Source organism: Periplaneta americana, chromosome 12 (assembly GCF_040183065.1).
Source record: "Periplaneta americana isolate PAMFEO1 chromosome 12, P.americana_PAMFEO1_priV1, whole genome shotgun sequence".
NCBI classification, from domain to species: Eukaryota; Metazoa; Arthropoda; class Insecta; order Blattodea; family Blattidae; genus Periplaneta; species Periplaneta americana.
This window is the reverse complement of record NC_091128.1, coordinates 11,739,448-11,760,575: the sequence shown is the minus strand read 5'-3', so window position 1 is coordinate 11,760,575 and position 21,128 is coordinate 11,739,448. Positions and strand designations below refer to the sequence as shown.

At 37.0% G+C, this 21,128-nt stretch overlaps 1 protein-coding gene across 2 annotated transcripts in view; it reads right to left on the bottom strand.

Annotated features, from left to right (window-relative positions):
- Positions 1-19,415, bottom strand: part of LOC138710176 (kinesin-like protein KIF23) — an 82,866-nt gene extending 63,451 nt beyond the window's left edge. Inside the window, exons 1-4 of one of the 2 annotated variants that reach the window (XM_069840810.1) lie at positions 19,312-19,415; positions 9,270-9,824; positions 8,790-8,957; positions 7,634-7,832 (exon numbers count right to left, since the gene is read on the bottom strand). In XM_069840810.1, the coding sequence (XP_069696911.1) occupies positions 7,634-7,832; positions 8,790-8,957; positions 9,270-9,824; positions 19,312-19,325 (936 nt within the window). In that variant the 5' untranslated portion in view covers positions 19,326-19,415. The remainder of the gene's footprint in view (positions 1-7,633; positions 7,833-8,789; positions 8,958-9,269; positions 9,825-19,311) is intronic. The other variant, XM_069840811.1, reaches the window with a different exon arrangement.
- Positions 19,416-21,128: the final 1,713 nt, after the last annotated feature.

The following is a 21,128-nucleotide window of genomic DNA, read 5'->3' as shown; positions in this document are numbered from 1 at the left end:
ATTTCCTTTAGCAACCGCTGCACAGACCCATAGGATACACTAGATTCCCACTGGTACTGTCGAATGATTTTTCTTAGGACTTCTCTGGAAGGTCTCAGTAGCAGCTGCTTTGACCCCCTCTGTGATCACTGTTTTTGATCGTCCAGCACCCTTCTATTGCGTAGCTGAGTCAGTGTGAATAAAGTTGGCGTGAAGTCTCTTGATGGTCTTTTAGTCCAGCGTCACATTTCTTCCTTTCACCATTCCTCCACCATCTCTGCACCATAACTGAGGACTGCCACACATCCAATCGAGCAGCAATTCGTATTCGATCGTACACAGTCTTGTGGCCATGGTTAATATTTTAACATTTACACTACTTTTTCTGATTACATTAAAATTTTCGGACCGTACAGAGAACACAATAAAGTAAAATAAAATGACAGCTTCTTTTGCGCTTTTAATGGTATGGAACACGGTACATTTAAGCGGTGGAATGGGTCATTTAACCTGATTGGTTTCACTACTATAGCGTAATAAAAAGTTGGACATACATATGGGTCACCCTGTACATAGTTCACTATAATTGTTATTCTTACTTATAATAGCATGTTGCGCTATTGTGTTTCGAAAACTTTGCTTCCTTCAGGAGGTTTATTTAATAAAACAATTATTTTAAATGTTTCAGAAGCTTGGAACATCTGCACACCTAATTATACATCATATTAATATCTACACAATTAATAGTAATTTCAAATACAATACACAAATTGTATTTGAAAATAAGTTTTATACAATCCTAGCATTAAAAACTGCTTGTTATGACAATATAAATCGTGCAAAATTGGCCCAATTCTGGCACTGGTGCCGGAAAAGGTTACATATCGAGCAAATGACGTCATCACCGCCTTCACAACACAATTTTATACAGAGTGTCCATAAAATAACTATTTTCATGAAAACGATATAGTTCATGATATTTACATTCATAGGACGATTGTACACTACAAACTCATACACACTCATTGGTTCCTTTCGACATGACGTCCATTGATGTCCCTGCACAATTCCCATCTGGACACAGGCACCAGTAATGGTCTTCTCTCTGAAAAAAAATGATCCATAGATTTTTGTCTGCATGATTCCCAACCATACATTGGTCTTTGGACTGACTGATATGCTCAATGAAATCCATTGGAGGTTTGTTGGCCCAAATCAGACAGTAATGCCAGTTCACTTGTCCACTTACATGGAATGTTGCCTCATCACTGAACAACACGTGTAACATTAAATCATCAGTCTCCACAGAATCCAGCAAATCTATGCACATCGCCATCTGTTCTGCAAGGTCCTCTTCATGCAACTGGTGTAACACTTGCAAATGATATGCACGCTTCTTCAAGGTGAACTTCAGCACTTTGAACACTGTTGTTTTCGGAATTTGCAATTGACGCGAAAGACAACTTACAGATTTAGGACATACAAGGTCTACACAAGAAAAGTGTCTAACGTTGATGAACTGAAACAAAGAATTCGTGATGCAGTGTCACCAATCACATCACAGTTTCTGCGAAATGGATTCCGTGAAACCGTGTCCAGATGGGAATTGTGCAGGGACGTCAATGGACATCTCGAAAGAAACCAATGGCTGCGTTCAGCCGGGATAGCGCTAATTCAGCTATTTATTTTTGCTGAGTTACAGCAGCTGTGAGGTCCTGAACGACCATTGCAAAATGTCCGCTGTGTTCACAAAGAAACACGCTGCTATTGTTCCGTCTACTCTGGAATATATGATACCATTGGTTGTTGCCTACCCCCTCCACTTTCGCTGGCTAGCAGCAGGCTTGCAGCCAATGAGTGTGTATGAGTGAGTTTGTAGTGTACAATCGTCTTATGAATACAAATATCATGAAGTATATAGTTTTCATGAAAATAGTTACTTATTTCACGGACACCCTGTACAACGTACCTGTAAGAAAAAGCTTCAAAACAACAAAATAACTGTTTTAGAAACAGTTACTTAGCAACCATGCAATATATTACGTCATATCCAGTACTCGTGTACACTATGTCATAACCAGACTTCGTTGATTTGCCACACGCAGCATGCAATCAGGTTGCCGATGTACGGTAGTATAGATGAGGTGAGCGACCGCCCGGTCTCGTAGTATAAGCAGTTCATGTTAAGAGTTGTGACCGGTCCAAATAGATAGAACAACTACAGCTAATGTATACCTATGTAAGCACTTGTTTTTGCATTACTGTGGATGGAATAGTCAAAGCTTAACATTTATTCAGTGCAGACAAGAATTCAATCAAACATACTACAATGAGAGTGTTGCTGTTCCAAATAATTGCCCTTGGAATATCCTTACCCCCGGAGCCAGTCTTGACACGTTGGGGAACGTGGTTGGATGCTAATAATTATTATGCAGAACATTACGGCAAAATAATGGCGGTAATTGATGCATTGGATAGCACAGACAGTTCCACTGTTGCAGCTGTAAAATCATTGCCTTCTGAACAGCTATAGGAAGATATTTTGTTCATTGATTCTAACTTTAAAATCGTGTCCAAAAGCATCATCCTGTTAGAATCGTCTAAACTACAACTCTCAGAAGCCCTTAATATGGTGGATAAAGTATCACAAACCATTATCCAAAATAACAATTCACTAATTTCAGAAAAAGTGAAATGTAAGTTGAGAAACATTTTTGCTAAAAATTCTGCCTATTCGTATTATAAATGATGTACCATCAGGTCACGACAAGACATCTGAAGTTGGTGTACTAAAAAGTAGTGACTTTCCGTTCTTCAAATATGCACGTATTACATCGTGTGATGTTGAACGTACAATTTCCCAATATAAAAACTGTTTAAGTGACCATCGGAGGAGGTTACTTTGCAGTCGCTCAAAATGTACGTAACTCTTCACTGCAATGCACATATTCAAGGATGATCTGAATATCTTACATTAAATTTTAAGAGTTAATATATCTCATTATAAAATATTTGTGTATTTACATGTTTAGATATTTCCTACTTCAATGATCATTCATTATATTTCTTGAATGCAGAATACAGGTTTTATTGTAACTGCAGTATACTTCTCAGTGTTTACACTAGAGGCATACTCCATCCTTTGCACGCCCCCTTCTCATACAGTCTATACCGTGTGCGCAGTAAACCTTGTGATTCTCGTGGCAATTCCACGAAGTCTAGTCATAACATTACATTTTATAAATTCATAACAGTTTTATTTACATACAGTACGAGTATTTTAATGCTTAGAATAGCATAAAACGTTGTATGTAATAAATGTATAATTTTCATTATAAACACTCGTGAAAATTAGCACGCTCGTTTACGCTCACGCACTGAACATTCACTCGTGTCATAATTACCAAAATTATACACTAGTTACTTAAATTACTATTGTTTTTTATTTTATCAATATGTGATAATTAAAGTTTAATACTGTAACAGAACTATCATTAGTAGTTTTCAAGCATTTTAATTAGCAAATTTGTATCTTTGAAACAATCCTGTAGAATAAATGGCAAAGAAAGGTACCAAAATTGAATGCAAGTACGGTTATTGAACACTGCAAGCAAGTACATACACACACGACAGGGATAGGCGAAACTCCAAAATATTCAGGAGTCGGCATATTTTACCTACACATGCAATGAGAATATATTCGACCTAAGATAAATATATGAAGGGATTAGAATGATATAGTCCAAAGCCACATTTTTAACAAAAATGGTTTTTTGTGAGAATTAATTTCTTACACATATGGGAAAACTACTAGTAAAATAATAATTGCCTTAACCAAGATGACCTTAATGAATACACAAAATAAAGTTAAAATACAGAATAAATTATCAGAAAAGTTCATAACTCATAATGGAATTAGACAGGGTGACTCCTTATCAACACTCTTATTTAATATTGGTCTAGAGCGAGTTATTAGAAAGATTGCCATTAATCCAGGGGGAACCATATTTAATAGAATGTTTCAATACTTTGCTTTTGCTGATGATGTAGCTGTATTTGCACGGAATGTGTCATCCTTAGATGATGTCCTCAAACAGATACATAATGAGACAAATGCTTCAAATTTAAATATTAACAGAACAAAGACAAAGTATATGAATAACATAACCACGAGAGACAATACTGTAAAAACTGTTGTCTTAAATGAGGTTACTTTTGAGAAAGTGTCAAGGTTCCGATATCTCGGCTCGATAGTCACCGAGGATAACAACATATTAACTGAGATCAAGGATAAAATAGCCATTGGCAATCGAAGCCTCAGAGCATTAGATAAAATTATAAGAACCAGATATATCTCCAAAAAAATGAAGGTGAGGATTTATAAAACAATTATTAAACCTACAGTGACTTTTGGAAGCGAAACCTGGACTCTACCTGAACGAGCAATAACCATCTTAAATACGTGGGAAAGGAAAATTTTAAGAAAAATTTATGGCCCTATTTATGATAAGGGAGAGTGGAGAATTAGGACCAATTCTGAACTACAAAAACTATATAAAGATTCAAGTATTGTCACTGATATAAAAATTAGACGGCTGGAGTGGCTGGGCCACATTATCAGAATGGACAATAATAATATTCCTAAAAGATTACTAGATGCCATGCTAAGTGGTAAAAGAAGAGCAGGAAGACCTAAACTACGATGGTTGGATGATGTTCAGGATGATCTAGTTAAAGCAGGAATTAAGAGATGGAGACGGAGAGCCCTAGAGAGGGAAGATTGGGCGGCAATTCTTAAGGAGGTCAAGGCTAAACTAAAAGGGCTGTATGACCACAGATGATGATGACGATGATGATTACTAGTAAAATAATATAAAAGTTGAATAATTTCGAGGGAAAAATAGTTCCGGAGCCGGGTATCGAACCCGGGACCTTTGGTTTAACGTACCAAAGGTCCCGGGTTCGATACCCGGCTCCGGAACAATTTTTCCCTCGAAATTATTCAAATCAACTTTACAGGGAGTTATACCTGAAAATCTTGATTTGCAATATAAAAGTTACTCAACAAATGACGTAAGTATACGCCGAAGAAATTAATAATACTACACCTAATAGCATTGGACTCTGGCCGTATTCATAGACATTTTTTGCGCGGGCTTGCAGTGAATGATCAGCGTTTTTCGTATTCATAAACCAGTGTTAGCGATAGGATATGATTTGAATTCTGTACAAGTAACCTGTGGATAGCCGGGGCTAGCTTAGTACGCTCGTAGCGCGTGGTGCGAAATGTCTATGAATAGCACCCTAAACCTTTAATATGCTCTCCTGTGAAATTTTGTCTGTGTGGTTTAGGACTTTATCATTCTATTTACTGAAATATATCAAACCAGCATTTCTCAAACTTTTTAGAAGTAGGGACCACTTTTTTAAGTTAGAACAGTTCCGCGGACCACCTTACTCTTGTTTCCTTCCAAAACAAATTTATCATTTTTGTAATTTTAATACCAGTAGGCCTATACTTATATTTTAAAATAGAATTAATTAATTAGAATACTTTTGTAATTATATTTTTATAGCCAATCACAAGTAACTTATAACAAATTCTGTGCATTGTTGATTCATCGCTTGCATGTTAGCAGTTAGTAGTTTGAAATTATTATTTTTATGTGGTACACGCTAGTAGTTGTCCATGTCTCTGTTAAATAGTGCCCATTATAAATAATGGAAAACAGGCTTTGATCCGGATCTTTGAAAAGAAAGGAACATGATTATAAGCTTCATTTAGACAGTGCTAATAGTTCAGAAGCTGTGTGTGAAGAAATATATTAATTATAGTGCCATTAAAGAAATATCTAGTCCTAGTGGTAGCTATTCAAAGAAAAAATACTTTCATATATATGATAATAATTATTTGAAATTTGGATTTACTTGGTATGGCAATGAGAGTGAACCAAAACCTCGGTGCGTTGTTTGTTACGAAGTACTTTCAAACGAGTGTATGAAGTCCGCGAAATTGAAACGGCACTTAGAGACGAAACACGCAAGTGTAAAAAGTAAACCTTTCGGATTTTAAAATAGGCGGAGTCTAAAATTTTTTATATCGTCATCTGGAAAAGCAAATAAAAAATTAATGCAGAAACATGCCCGATTTTCAACAAGTAAAGATGCAATTTGGCACGTTCTATTATTGGTTTACGACCTACAGTACGTGCCCATTTCAATGTGCAGACTGGGTGTCGGCAAAACAATTAAGAAAGTCATCAATACATGAAAAGGTTCGGTACTTTGGTCCTCTGTTATGAATTCGGGTGGTCCCTGGCTGAGTTACAGGCTTGGCACCAGATATGCAGGGAAAAGATGGCGAGAAACGCCACGTTCATAGTGCTTTAAATCTCTCTTTTGTTGTTGAGAGTAGAGTGGGAGTAGGTAGACGGGTAGCGTAAGAAATTTCATAACATATCAGTAGAAAAAGTGAAAGGCGATTGCCACGTGTAATTTCCGAAATCTGAGATTTTCAGCTGCAGTGTGATACGCAATTTGTTTGAATTTTATTTTTTCTATATTTTGAAGGACCACAAGGACAGAACTCGAGGACCACAGGTGGTCCGTGGATCATAGTTTGAGAAACGCTGTATTAAACAATATTAAATATCTACATATGTAATGCAAACCACGCTCACAGAGACGCTCTGCGCTCTTCACTGAAGCTATATAGTGACAATTATCTTGAAATGCGCAAGAAAATATAACATCGGAATATGTATAAGAACTTTGTGTTAAATTTTAACGTACCTTGTTAACATGTTTCGACCTATTTTCGGTCATCTTCGGAACTGGTCGTTGTTGGTCTTGGCGCCTCTTGTTTCCTGTGTGCGTGCGTTCGTAGTGTAGAGTCAAAGAGTGTAAGTGTTTTGAAATTGAGTTGTGTGTTGAGAATATCGTTGGGGTGTGTTTTCGTGTGTCTGTATATTTCATATTGTTCTAGTGTGTTGAGTTTCTGGCTTTTTGATTGGATGTGCAGTATTTCCATGTCTGTGTTGATGTCTCTGTAGGTGTGGTTGGCATTTGTGATGTGTTCTGCATATGTGGAGGTGTTTTGTAATTTTGTTATGGCTGTGATGTGTTCTTTGTAACATGTTTGAAATGATCTGCCTGTCTGTCCTACTAGAAGTTGTTGCAGGTGTTACATTTGAGTTTGTAGACGCCTGTGTGATTGTATTTGTTTGACGCCTGTGTGATTGTATTTGTTTGTTTGTGTTGTTTGTGTGTTGAGAGGTACGTTAAAATTTAACACAAGAAAGTTCTTATCATATATATTCCGAAGTGATACAGTGTTAAAAGTTTTATAATCAAGATGTAAAATATAAAAATTTATTAATCTAAAAAGCATACTCGAATTTCTTCCTGCGATTACTTTTGTAAACGTTATGACATTAGTCGCAGCAACATAAAAGAAATCGAAGTCTTAAAAACTTAAACAATTCTGATTCTATAAAAAAAAAAAAAAAAAAAAAAAAACCTGGCAACCTGGCAGCCAGGATTTGTCCATCCCTTTGCACATATATCTTTAAAAAAATCTGCAAGTTTAAAGATAAGTCAAACTTCATTTACACTTAAAAAAGTAATTTTAAGGAGAATGAAATTCCTCACCAACCTGAACGAGACGAATGGTAAAAACTGCATGTCCGCGACTGGAGCCAGAATTGAGCAAGGTAACTGCAACGCGCTTCCTGCGCATGCCACTGTATAACACCTCACAAGCTTCCTTACTAGACTTCACCTCAACCTCCACCACTCCGTGGACGTACATGTTGTGAGCACTATCCTCCCGAACTATTTTTGCCTGTAGGTTTCTGTAAGCATAAATTACTTGTGCAACAATTAAAAAAAGAGGATTTTTTTTCAATTTCTAATGTTATTTAACTACGCTGTATCAGCTGCGTAGTTATTTAGAGTTTATGGAGTTTATATCAAAATTATATTTTGCGAGATGATTGAAGAAATCACCATGGGATTACCTGAAATTTGTCTTACAATTGGGAAAAACCTCGGAAAATAGCCAATGAGGTAATCAGTCCAAGCGGGATTCGAACCCATGTCAATGCACAGTACCACGTTAGTGAGAAAACTCACTACCGCATGAGCTACATCAGTCGCTCATTAGGCTATACAATAATGTATTTGTTTTGTAATATTATAAAATTAATTATTATATTATTACCCTCCCTTTTATACGGAAGCGAGATTTGGACATTAAAGAAAAAGAGACATGAACAGAATCAAAGCAACGGAAATGAAATTTTTCAGGACAGCAGGATATACTCTTTTAGACCGAAAAGGGAATGAAGAAATTTTAGAATAATTAGAAGTAGAGTCAGTAGAAGAAAAAATCAGCAGATACAAATTCAATTGGCTAGATCAAGTAAGAAGAATGGAAAATTCAAGAATCCCAAGAATTCTGGTGCAGTATAAACCTAGAGGACATCGTCGACCAGGAAGACCTTTTAGAAGACTGCTAGATGGGGCCGAAACAGGTCTACAGAGGCCTAATTCGTGAAGGATGATGATGATGATGATAAAATGAATTACCGGTACTGCATTCAAGGACACCGTTGAAAGGTTAAAAGAAAAATAATGAATGATATTTCATCAACACCTGTCCCCTACACATCACCAACAAAGCATGGATTAATTTCATACAAAAATAGTTTTTTGCAAACTTCGTCCAGTTCATAACTGAACTTCATTATTAGAGTACAGGGAGAAATGTTACAGGCTACTGTCCTACGATGTAAATACTGCTCCCTCACCTAGATCTGCCTGCATCATCTATGTTACTATCCAACAAGTCATAGACGGTATTTTTGTAAATTTCTATGTAACTGACAAAAACTGCGTAACTGTTGTCTTCATCCACATCTTCGAGTTGTATGTATTCTGGAATACCGGTATTCTTGAATTCAACTACATCATCCTTCCTGAAACAAAAACAATATGCGTACGCGCGCCCACAAACACACACATATACACAAACACACATATACACAAACACACACATACACAAACACACACATACACAAACACACACATACACAAACACACATACACACAAACACACATACACACAAACACACATACACACAAATACAAAAACACACACAAAACCTGTGTGCGCGCACACAGTGGTGAGATATACTGAAACAGATGGCAAAACGTATTCTGTCCTATAATTTTTTTATTACCCAAACTGTAAATTTAACAAGAAACTAATATGATCTTCTAATACTCACTTCTTCAGAGTTTTTTGTGATCTGGCAGATTTCAAATATGTTTGTAACTCACGGTGACGGTCCTTCGAGGCGTCTCTATCACTCTGTATCTCAAATCCATTCATTTTGTCAGGCTTGAAAACATATTTATCTGCCTGGAGATGAGTGATATTATTGAATATGACATCAAGTGAACGGGGGATTATACCACTATCCTGAGAATCCCCTGTCATCGTGTAGGTCTTCCCACTTCCAGTAATTCCGTATGCAAACAGAAGACCATTCCTACGGCTGAAGAGATTCTTGATGAGAGGTAGAGCCACTTGTTTGAAAACAGTCTGCTGGCTGTCATCTCCTTTGAACACTTGGCGAAAAGTACAGTGTAATTCCTTGGGTCCTGCTCGGGAACTAGCAGCATTGTGTGATATAAGAGAAACTTCTTTGTCAGATAAAATTCTTAGACAAGAAGTGTAATTTTCATCTTGTGGCGATCTAATTCGACAAAATACTTTCACCACATCTTTCTCTTCTGCTTGTCGGAGATGTTCAACATTTTTCATGTCAGGAGTCTTCCTACTGGAATAAATTGAAATGTGTATTAGGTTTGTTTTATTGCTTGCATGGAGCATGAAGTATTTTTACTAACCTTTAAAGTTCGTCTATAACCATGTGTATTGTACTGCTAACACATAGTTCATAATCTACAACTCATTATATTCTGTTTTATTGCATGCAGGCATGAAATATGGTAGCTCTAAGTTAAAAGCTAGAGCTTAGAATATTGCTTAAGCAAAAGTATTTGTGATGGATACTGTATATTCCCATGAGTAATACCGAGTAATGCAGTACCCTAACTTGATCATTAGGCTTCGTATTCCAGCTACCTAAAGACTGAAGTTGAAGACACATTGGGTATAAAGTACGTCGAACACAGATGATTCAACGGATAAGGATAAAAAAAAACACATCGTCGCTGCGTGTTCGTGGGGTACAGTCAACTTCCGACATTCTGAAGCTATACCAGTAAATACATGCTTGAGCCGTGATGTTCATTTTCGTCGTGATCTTTACAGTGAATAGGCCTAATAACGTGGATTCGTAAGTTACGGAACTTTAACATATGCGGATGTAACTTGAAATAATTTTATATTGCAAGAAATTCTTTCAATAGCACCTGACGTTATTGGTGCATGATGTAGTACAAGATATTCCTATTGTATGATATTTTTTGTGTTTCATTAGGATATTGCATCTCGCTCATCACTGAATTTTCTATGTACTTTTCTAGAAATTCCCTAAAATGGAGATTATTTAATTTATTAATTGAGATGTTTTCATTGAACATCGTGGTAGGCTACACAAATCCATGCTAAACGTCGAGTTAATATCTTCATAATTTTTTAGATTTTTATGGTGCTGGTTCTTTTTTATTACGTTCAACACACTTTCTAACACTTCTGGTATTTCAGTGTCTTTCAATGCACTGCTTTTTGTCATTTTAACGTTTATTTTACACAATTACTCTCTATTTATTTTTATTTTATTGGGTTATTTTACGACGCTGTATCAACATCTAGGTTATTTAGCGTCTGAATGATATGAAGGTGATAATACCGGTGAAATGAGTCCGGGGTCCAGTACCGAAAGTTACCCAGCATTTGCTCGTATTGGGTTGAGGGAAAACCCCGGAAAAAACCTCGACCGGGTAAATTGCCCCGACTGGGATTCGAACCCGGGCCATCTGATTTCGCAGCCAGACGCGCTGACCGTTACTCCACAGGTGTGGACAATTATTGTCTATATTGACAGTAAAAATATTAGTTCAAATATCCTCAAATATGCCCCGCAATATTACACGCTCTGCAATGAACTTTCAATCAGCCACAAAGGTGTAGTTACTTAAATAGCCCTAATACGACTAGTAAGGGCAGTGATCGATAAGATTACTCACTATGACTGCGTCCCGATTTTGACTTTCTAGAGGGAGAGGGCAGAGGATGCGTAACTATTTTGTATACGAACGTACTTGTATCTGCGCTGTGACGTCACATATACCTTGAATCAGGCAACTTCATTCCAGTTTATACGTAGCTGGAATACGGAGCCTATTGATCATATTAAGTATTTTGTTCGTACAGTACATACAGTGTGTTTGACTCAAGCCGTTCATAAATAATGTTTTAGGCATCATGCACAACACGACTAGGGTTGGACACTCAATACTTTTCGTCGTTGAAATTCTGTAACTCGCAGCGCTTGTATTTCAGTTTAAGTAACGATTGAGAATGGCTAAAATAATAAACAGACATAGGTTCGGTGGACTAATACATTAATTCATACGATGTGTCTGAGTAAAGAAACAAAGATTTATAATACGCGGATCTCTCGAGGGTAGTTGATGGCCCTTAGCTAGAGTGACGTGTTCGTATGGATGTTTCTACTGCTTGAGAGGTTTCGACATCCGGTTCTTCCTTTTGTACTTTTTAATTTCGAACTTCGATTCCAAGTGATTCTATAATATTCTAATTAATACTACTTTAAAATGGAAATACGCAATCCATCGCAACATTATATGAACCAGAATGTTCCACAGCAGTAGCTATAAAAACTCGAATTCTATCGTCGGTAATCATTCACGATTTGAATATCTAAAGCTCGTAACAGCAAAAGTGAAAGAAGCGGAAAAAGAATTAAATATTATAAGATGTTCCAGCAAGCAAACTACGTCAACAACGTCCATCTAAATGCGGTTGTTATTGATCTCGTATGTCTTAGACCAGCCGTGGCGAAAATGTCATCGTGCGCCGAGCCACTGTGTAACCTGCAACGTGCATAGCACCTATGAAGGGAGGCGGACACCCGAAGGGGAAGTGAAGCAACTGTCTGACTTATTAACGGATTTCATTTTTCTTATGTCAATCACTTAAGTATAATTTTATACAGTATAAGGTTACAAACTAATGTTTAGTACGTGTAACGATGAAAGAAATAAACAAAAAAACATAGGACACATTATCACAACCTAAAATTAATTGTCTTCAGAATGTCTCTGCGACAGAGTTTCAAAATCAGGAGTCATGTCACTTACTGCCGGTCGTAGTTGATCACGAAGGTATTTGTCTATCAGCCGTGATCTAAATTTGGTTTTTACTTTTTTCATTGTTGAAAATAATTTTTCACAAACGTAAGTTGTAGCGAACATGGTTTCAAAAGAGCAAGCGAAAGAACGACGCTTCGGATATTTATTTTTTGGCAAAGATTTGAAAAGTTCAACATTTGTCAATTCCTTACATCTAGCTTTCATTCATCACATTGTAAATCTGCGAGTTCAAATTGAAGATCTAACCGCATTATTCGTACATCTGCTGAAAAAGGATCGACTTACAGAGATAATAATAATAATAATAATAATAATAATAATAATAATAATAATAATAATAATAGTAGTAATAATAATAATAGTAATAATAATAATAATAATAATAATAATAATAATAATAATAATACTTCACCAGTCCACACCTGTGGAGTAACGGTTAGCGCGTCTGGCCGCGAAACCAGGTGGTCCGGGTTCGATTCCCGGTCGGGACAAGTTACCTGGTTGAGGTTTTTTCCGGGGTTTTCCCTCAACCCAATATGAGCAAATGCTGGGTAACTTTCGGTGTTGGACCCCGGACTCATTTTACCGGCATTATCACCTTCATCTCAATCAGACGCTAAATAACCTCAGATGTTGATAAAGCGTCGTAAAATAACCTACTAAAATAAAAAATTTCATCTTTTAATGTTTCATGAGTGATATGTAGTATAATGCTGTTTTATGTTATACAACCGTTTCCTCGTAATACTTGTGAACAAATCATACATTTAATATTCTCATCATATCGGCAGCAAAAAAATGCGTCCTCTCATCCTCCTTAAAACTTTCGTTTTTGTAGACATTGGACGATACGCCACTCGCAGGTGAGAGACAAATAAGCAAATGGAACGGAGTTTGATTCCAGTGAGTGAGAGTGTGGGGGTTGGGGAAGGCAGGAAGTAAGAGAAATGCACAGCTATCATTGCGAGCCACAATGTGCTCCCGAGTCGCATTTTCGCCACGGCTGTCTTAGACCATTGGCCTGTCAGAATCTGAATCCAACTTTTTCCCGCAGGTTTTATACCTAGGTTTCGACGTTCTCATGGTAGTGCCACTAGCCGTGACATTCAAAATATATTGAACTAAATTAATAAATCATGTTAAAATTCTGCGCTGTTATTCATTAAAGATACGTTGCTTAATCCGAATGAAACAAAACAAATTAATTTGAAGGATTGGATATAACTAGAGTATAAGAAAATGATGTTATAGGAACCATAGGAGAGCAAATGACTCGATAAAACATTATCCAAGACAGGAATAAACGTTGGAAAGGAAAAAAAAATAATATAACAGATTGATAGCACGTGTTTAACATAAAATTATTGTACAAAGACTAATATTCGTAACATTCACGTGGTGATGTCGGTAAACGTTATACTCACCCCTGATTCCGCCCACGAAATCATTAAATACCTCCCACATGTCTCGACTGTGATTTGGGCTGCCTAAGCAAAAATGAACGGCTTAAGTAAAACATTCTGTACATTTCGCAACAGACTTTTGAAAACTTTTATAGTAAACTAAAAAGTTTAAATAGTTACATTCATAAGTGTTGGTGCTGAAAACCAATTTTAGGTCAGATTTATATAATAGAACTTTTACCAGGAAACAGGTTTCCTTTCTGGTAAATTCCATCGATCTTTTACTGTTATATGCTGAAGAAATATCGGTAATTTGTACATTTCTCCTCTTTGGAGCATAGGAAGTGTTGCGCAGTGTGGAAATAAGCTGAAGGGACGTCAAGGTTAGAGCATTAGTATACAGCTCATTTCCATTCAGTACAGTTCCAGTTTTTAATTCTGACAACGCAGTACACAATAGAACAATGAATCTTCATTTATAATATGTATGGTACAAAGAAACAGTGCCGGTACAAAAAGTGTCGTGCCGTTATTTTTAGCAGTCAACAGTTCGAGCACTTTTAAGTTAAGGCAGTAACTTACATGCGTAATACAATGTAACGAATGTCTAAGACGCGAGATTTTATTTATGAACGTTGATGCACTGATGGACTGTTTCTTCCCCATACCACTTTTCAAATGGAACTGCACTAAGCGAAACCTTTTTCCAGGTCTACGCTAGTCGGCAATGTATGCAATGGAGGGAGGAAGGAACTGGCCACCCTACCCCATTATCTCCTGGTCTAGATGCCTTATAAGTGGTGCCTTCTTGGTATCACTGAATTACTAAGGACTTAAATGTTGTGCTAATTTCATACAGATAGTAATTCTTCGTCATACCACATGGTAAAGGAAATTTCGAAGGTATTGGTGGAATTACTAAACACGCTTTTAAGAAAAGCGATAAAACTGATCACCTCATTCGACAGAGTTGCTTCAGCATGATGCTGGGTCATTCCATGGAAAACTAATACACGTTTGAAAACAATGACATTTTTGGGCCAATAATTAATTTATTTATTAGCAAGATTTCCTATGAAATGTAAGCTCTAATTATTTTATTTAATCTAGTTTTCAAGTTTACACATTATACCGGGATCACTTTTCTTTTTTCTGCATTGTTGTGCAGTATGTTATTCATATTCTCCAAGAGGCGGCCTGAACACCTACAGAGTTCTAACACATCAGTACAGGCTGTTACAAAAGAAACATTATAGTGATTCCATTCCTCAGATGAGGTATAGAAATTCTTATACATTCAGAAATTTAAAATAAATATTATAGTCCAGGCGCATGGTCTGAAGACATTAATTCGCCAATTTAAGCACAGAAACTTAATCATAAACAAAAGCAAGAAAAATCTTTTGAATTCAATATTTTGTAACGTTAATAGAAAAAAAAAAAAAGAGTTCGGCCAAGTTTGGGGAGGCAGTGCCCCCCATGTCCCCCCATAACTCCGCCTATGTATGGCGGACATCGAGAATCCGTGATAGGTTAGATTTGGTTTGTTCAGGTTTTTGGTACGCCTACCAAAAAACGTAATAGGCATAATATGCAATGCAAACAAAACAACCTCAACAAACCAACCTAATCTGACCTAACCTGTCACTGATCCTCGATGCCATTGATGTCATATTGACTAAGTTTGGTCAATGTAGAGTATCCACCGCCCACTGAACGAATATTGGTTAAACGAGCGTTGAGCGACTTCCGCCGATTTTGGAATAAACACCGACGCACTTAGGTTAGGTTAGGTTAGTTTAGGCTTTTATTATCCCATATATATTTTGATGTACCGAAGTACATATGATATTTCCATGCAGATATTCTGCGTCATCACATGATGAAAGAGAGATGGAACGGAGAAATTCTCTCCGGCGCCGGGATTTGAACCCGGGTTTTCAGCTCTACGTGCTGATGCTTTATCCACTAAGCCACGCCGGATACAATCCCGACGCCGTTTAGAATCGTCTCAGATTAAGCTCCATCTCTTGGGTTCCCTCTAGTGGCCGCCCTCTGCACTACGTCATAGATGTCTATGAACGCAGGACCGAAGTCCATACATGTGTTGAGGTGCACTCAGATGAGTGACTGATTGGCCGGGATCCGACGGTATGGGCGCCGTCTTAAATCACAAAGTGATTTATTACGCATATCATATATATTTTTTGATGTACCGAAGTACATATGATATTTCCATGCAGATATTCTGCGTCATCACATGATGAAAGAGAGATGGAACGGAGAAAAATTCTCTCCGGCGCCGGGATTTGAACCCGGGTTTTCAGCTCTACGTGCTGATGCTTTATCCACTAAGCCACGCCGGATACATTTTACTATCCCGTCAAGATGAAGGTGAAAGCGATTGAGTGTGATTTTTTTGTTTTCTATGTTGGCAGTTCAATTGCGTCTGTGTCTATTCCAAAATTGGCGGAAGTCGCTCAACGCTCGTTTCACCCGAATATTTCACACTTTTATCACTGCCAATGTTGCGCTATAAACCAATTTTCGCAAATCTAATGTAAAAGACTGCCTACACAAGCAACAAGTTATAACTTACTAAATGTTTAGGATTAGTGTAAAACTGGCCTATGTCTCCTATAGTGGGCGGGACATAAGTAACATTCACCCTAAGTTTTCTACCGAATTACCCTATTTTTTTAAACTGAACACAGTCTTACTTCATTTTAAAAAATTACACCTACCACATAGGCTACGTGCACGCAATATTCTCACATACATGCCTTCGCTTTTCAACCCAGAGTTTCATAAATTGTTGTAAGTACCGTGGCGTCGCGGTCAAAGGCATCCCGCTTAGGACTCGCGTTACGGAATGCGCGCTGGTTCGAGTCCTCATGGGGGAAGAAATTTTTTCACGAAATTTCGGCCAGTGTATGGGACCGGTGCCCACCCAGCAACGTGATGCACTTGGGGAGCTACGATAGGTAGCGAAATCCGGTTGCGAATACCAGCTATAACGGCTGGGGGGGATCATCGTGCTAACATCACGATACCTCCATTCTGGTTGGATGATCGTCCACCTCTGCTTCGGCATGTGGGCGTGAGGCCAGCAGCCGGCTGGTCGGTCTAGGCCCTTCACGGGCTGTAGCGCCACGGATTATTAAGTACCTAGGCACAAATGACTCATTGTGCGCATCGTAAACTATAATCAACTTAGGAGAGCACGGTGGTTGGCCAACTTAATTTGATTTACTCGGTGTTCTTATTCTTGCGTCGCTTTACTACTGTTACATTAGTAGGCTTACACGCACTACTGAATGTACGTACAATACCGGAAAGCACAGAAAACGAGAGAATGTTGGAAAAAGACCCAATGAAGATCCCTCTACCAGCAGTGATGTGTATTTGATAATCCAAACTACTATTCATCCCAATTAGTTCAAATTAATGAGGTTCTACTGTACATTTAAACTAGCCTATTTTATTGACAAAATGTGAAGTTCGTTTTGATTTTTTTCCTGTTGCTTTGATTTTCCCCTATTGTTTAGATTTTCCCTTATTCTGATTTTTCCGTATTGTTTTGAGTTTTTTCAATTGTTCAGCCTATATGTTCGCAAACTGGCGCTAATACTTACGTCCGAACGGAATAACGATGATGAAAAGATTTAAAGTTTAATTTTTTATAAGAATCAAACACACTGTAGTTAGGCAAATTAAACAATAATAAACTGGACTGGATATTGAATATCACTACAACATAACACATAAATGTCATACCACTTCAATAACCTACGCAATGAAAGATGGCACTGTTCTGCTCTTCGTCTAAGGTTTTGACAAGGTTACAGTTGATTTAAAGAGAGTTAGCTAAGTGATAGACCGAGGTCTGTAAGAGATTATTTCAGTTTCATACGCGTTTGTAGTGTAGCTGTATTTCATTTTTCAATGTGCCTTGATAGATTGCCGTAGAGCTAGAGGAAGCAGTATAAATATTCTTAAGGTTTTCTAGTGTCGTTTAAAAGCAAGGAAACATGTTATAATTAAAATAAACTAATTTGACTGTTTAAAATAGACCTATCTAAAGCCAATCTTTATGCCGTATTAACAAAGAACATTTTATGTTGGTGCATCTCCGACATACGAAACGCTTAAAACTATGACTTAATTACTACGTTTTCATGGAGTATTCAGATCGAACTGAAACACTTACCGTATTGAAATCTTCATGAAAACGGGGATTCAGTTCGATCTGAGTCTCAAGGTCGATACACCTAAAAAGTGGGATCGGATCGTATTCAGTTCGATCTCAATACGCTAAGCGCGTGATCGATCGTCATTTGTTTGATGTGTCAGCTGTTTAACCAACAGCGAGGGACATATCTGCAGTGCTTGGGAAAAGTGACACAAGTCAGTTTCCACAAACCATTTTTGATAATTTATTGACGACTTACACTGGTTTATGTCGATTTGGTTTTTTCTGGATGAATTATTGTAATGGGAGAAATACTTATGTTTTTTTTTTTTCCACGCGAGCAGATGTTCCGTAAGTTGTCAATAAATTATCACAAAAGATTTGTGAAAACTGACATGTCACTTTTCCCAAGCACCGCAGGTATGTATGTTGAAAAAGAGTTGTAAAACATAATATTTCGTGTTTTCTTAAAAGTCAATATTACCATTAATTCATCAACAACCAGATTATTAAGTTTCCATGCGCCTCATTTGGAAAACACAACATTGTTTATAGCTAATGTGTACAGAGTGACCAACACGCTAATATGTCGATGATATGTTAACCAACGTAACTACTTTCGAAACTTCAGCTTCCGTACTCAGATCGTTTTCAATATGTATCGAAAATTGCATGAAAACAGGAATCGTATTCAGTACGGATCGTATTCAGATCGAACTGAATACTGCATGAAAGCGTAGTAAATCTTAATGTCTAAAACTCCGGACGCATGTGAGTAAATGTAGGCCTATAGGCCTAGCCTACTCTTAAAAATTCTGCGAGCAGGTGCAGGATATCAAAGATGATGGAAGAAAATTAAACATAGTACATTTATAAAATTAGCATTGCGAAACTTTCCACAACAGACCTATTAACGTATACAACAAACCTTAAATACAATACTCAATCAAAACGAAACTAAGCCATTTTTAAAACGTCTATTTTATTATAGGTTTATTTCAGTTTCTTTCAATCCAACGCATGCGTTCGAGGGTTTTTTTAATAATGTTTGTATTAATATTGTTTTATTGCAATGTTTATTAAATAAGAATTTGTTAAATTTAGCCGAATCATTTTATAAATGTAATGAAAAAAATATTAATAACACATGAAGAGAATGGCTATTACTTCATTAGGATTTTGAAATTCGCTACGGACAAGTAGGCCTACTAATGTAAAACATTTAGACGTAAAAGTTTTACTCATTATTTAATAACCTTCCGAAACTCAGGTAGATGTTCAGAATTGCCCAACAGAAATTATGTTCATAGGATTTATATCTGAAAATGTACAATCAAAATGATAAGTTGCACTATTGTTCTTACTTACATCATTGCTGTCATTACTGGCTTATTACCCGATGTATTCCACACAACAATTTATTACAGACTGAGAAGCAGAACAATTCCCGCTATCGCCAGTGCACATTTAAAGTATCCGTCTCAAAATGGACCAATAACTATGAAGTATTCAATAATTACGCTCTCGTAACAGCCAATAGGAGACCGCATTTGTTGTCGGCAGAGACGCTTAAAGCAGACCAGGAGTGAGAGAGTTTTTTACATTGTAGCAAAATAAGGCTTGCCACACACACCGAACTCCACGCAATTTTATACGTCTATTTACTCAAAGAAATGCATTTATAATTAAATACAGAACAAGTAATTAAAATTATAAATACATGCAATAAACTCGCCACATAAAGTATAATAAAATAAACGAAATGAATAACAAACAGTTAAACCAGTAGAAAAAATATAACAGAGTTCTTCAATAATAATTGAATGCAATCACATTCAATTATCATTGACATGCCACGCAATAGATTGCCTAGATTACTTAAAAACTACACCCCATCAGGGACAAGAAACCAAGGAAGACCATTGAAGAGACTCCTCGACATCTGATTTGAGATCGGATCAGGTCAACAGTGGCCTAACTCCTGAAAGCTACATTATTATTATTATTATTATTATTATTATTATTATTATTATTATTATTATTATTATTATTATTAGGGGGAATAGGACTGCTTTTTCCCCACTCTTGTACGGAGGAGGGACCCGAAGGCTTACACTGCAGCCTGAGGCTTCTTGTGCTTACCACTCCTATTCTGTGAATTATTGGGTAGCCGAACGGCCCCGCTAAAAAAAAAAAGCCCTTATATATTTTACAGAAAATTTATTTTAGTAGGTTATTTTACGACGCTTTATCAACATCTTAGGTATTTAGCGTCTGAATGAGATGAAGGTGATAATGAGTCCGGGGTCCAACACCGAAAGTTACCCAGCATTTGTTCATATTGGGTTGAGGGAAAACCCTGGAAAAAACCTCAACCGACCGGAAATCGAACCCGGGCCACCTGGCTAGACGCACTAACCGTTACTCCACAGGTGTGGACTACAGAAAATAACATTGTATGATTTTTCATATAATACCCATGGAAATTGCTTAAACCGAGATAGCTAATTATTGAAAACTGCGACACTTTTTCCCTTTCACTACTTCATTTATCCTTCGTTGATCCTTGCAGCGACGATAAACATGAGCTATCTGATCATACTGTTGCGTGTGTGTGTGATCAGGGGTTTCACTGTTACTACTACAACCCCCCAATTTATGATTCTGCTCCTGTTTATTGCAGTTTTATTTTGAGCAGTTTTTTATTGGGAATTTATCCATTTGACCTATTATCAATAGTTACATCGCAATCGCTGACCACTTAACAAATACACACAAACTACGATCATCACAAGAAAAGATCACTAAAACTGAATGTTAATAACAGCTACGTTTAAATTTCGTAACAAATTTGTTTATGAAAAATGTTGAACATTAATAATAATTTTATCTATTATCAGTAGTACATCTCACTTGACGATATGTGTCAGAGGAAGAACAAATTTGTTTGTATGCATCTGAAATCTGATTAGTATAATATTATGTAGGTAGTCGGCGATGTATGAATTGGAGGGGGAAAGGAACTGGCCACCCTACCCCATTATCTCCTGGCCTACTTGCCTCATGAATGATGACCTTTTGGTGTCACTTATGAGGTTCAAACCTGTCTTCAGACAGTTGACTAAACAACAATAATAATTTGTTATTACAGTCAAATACACTGTTAATATTATTGAACTATAGTT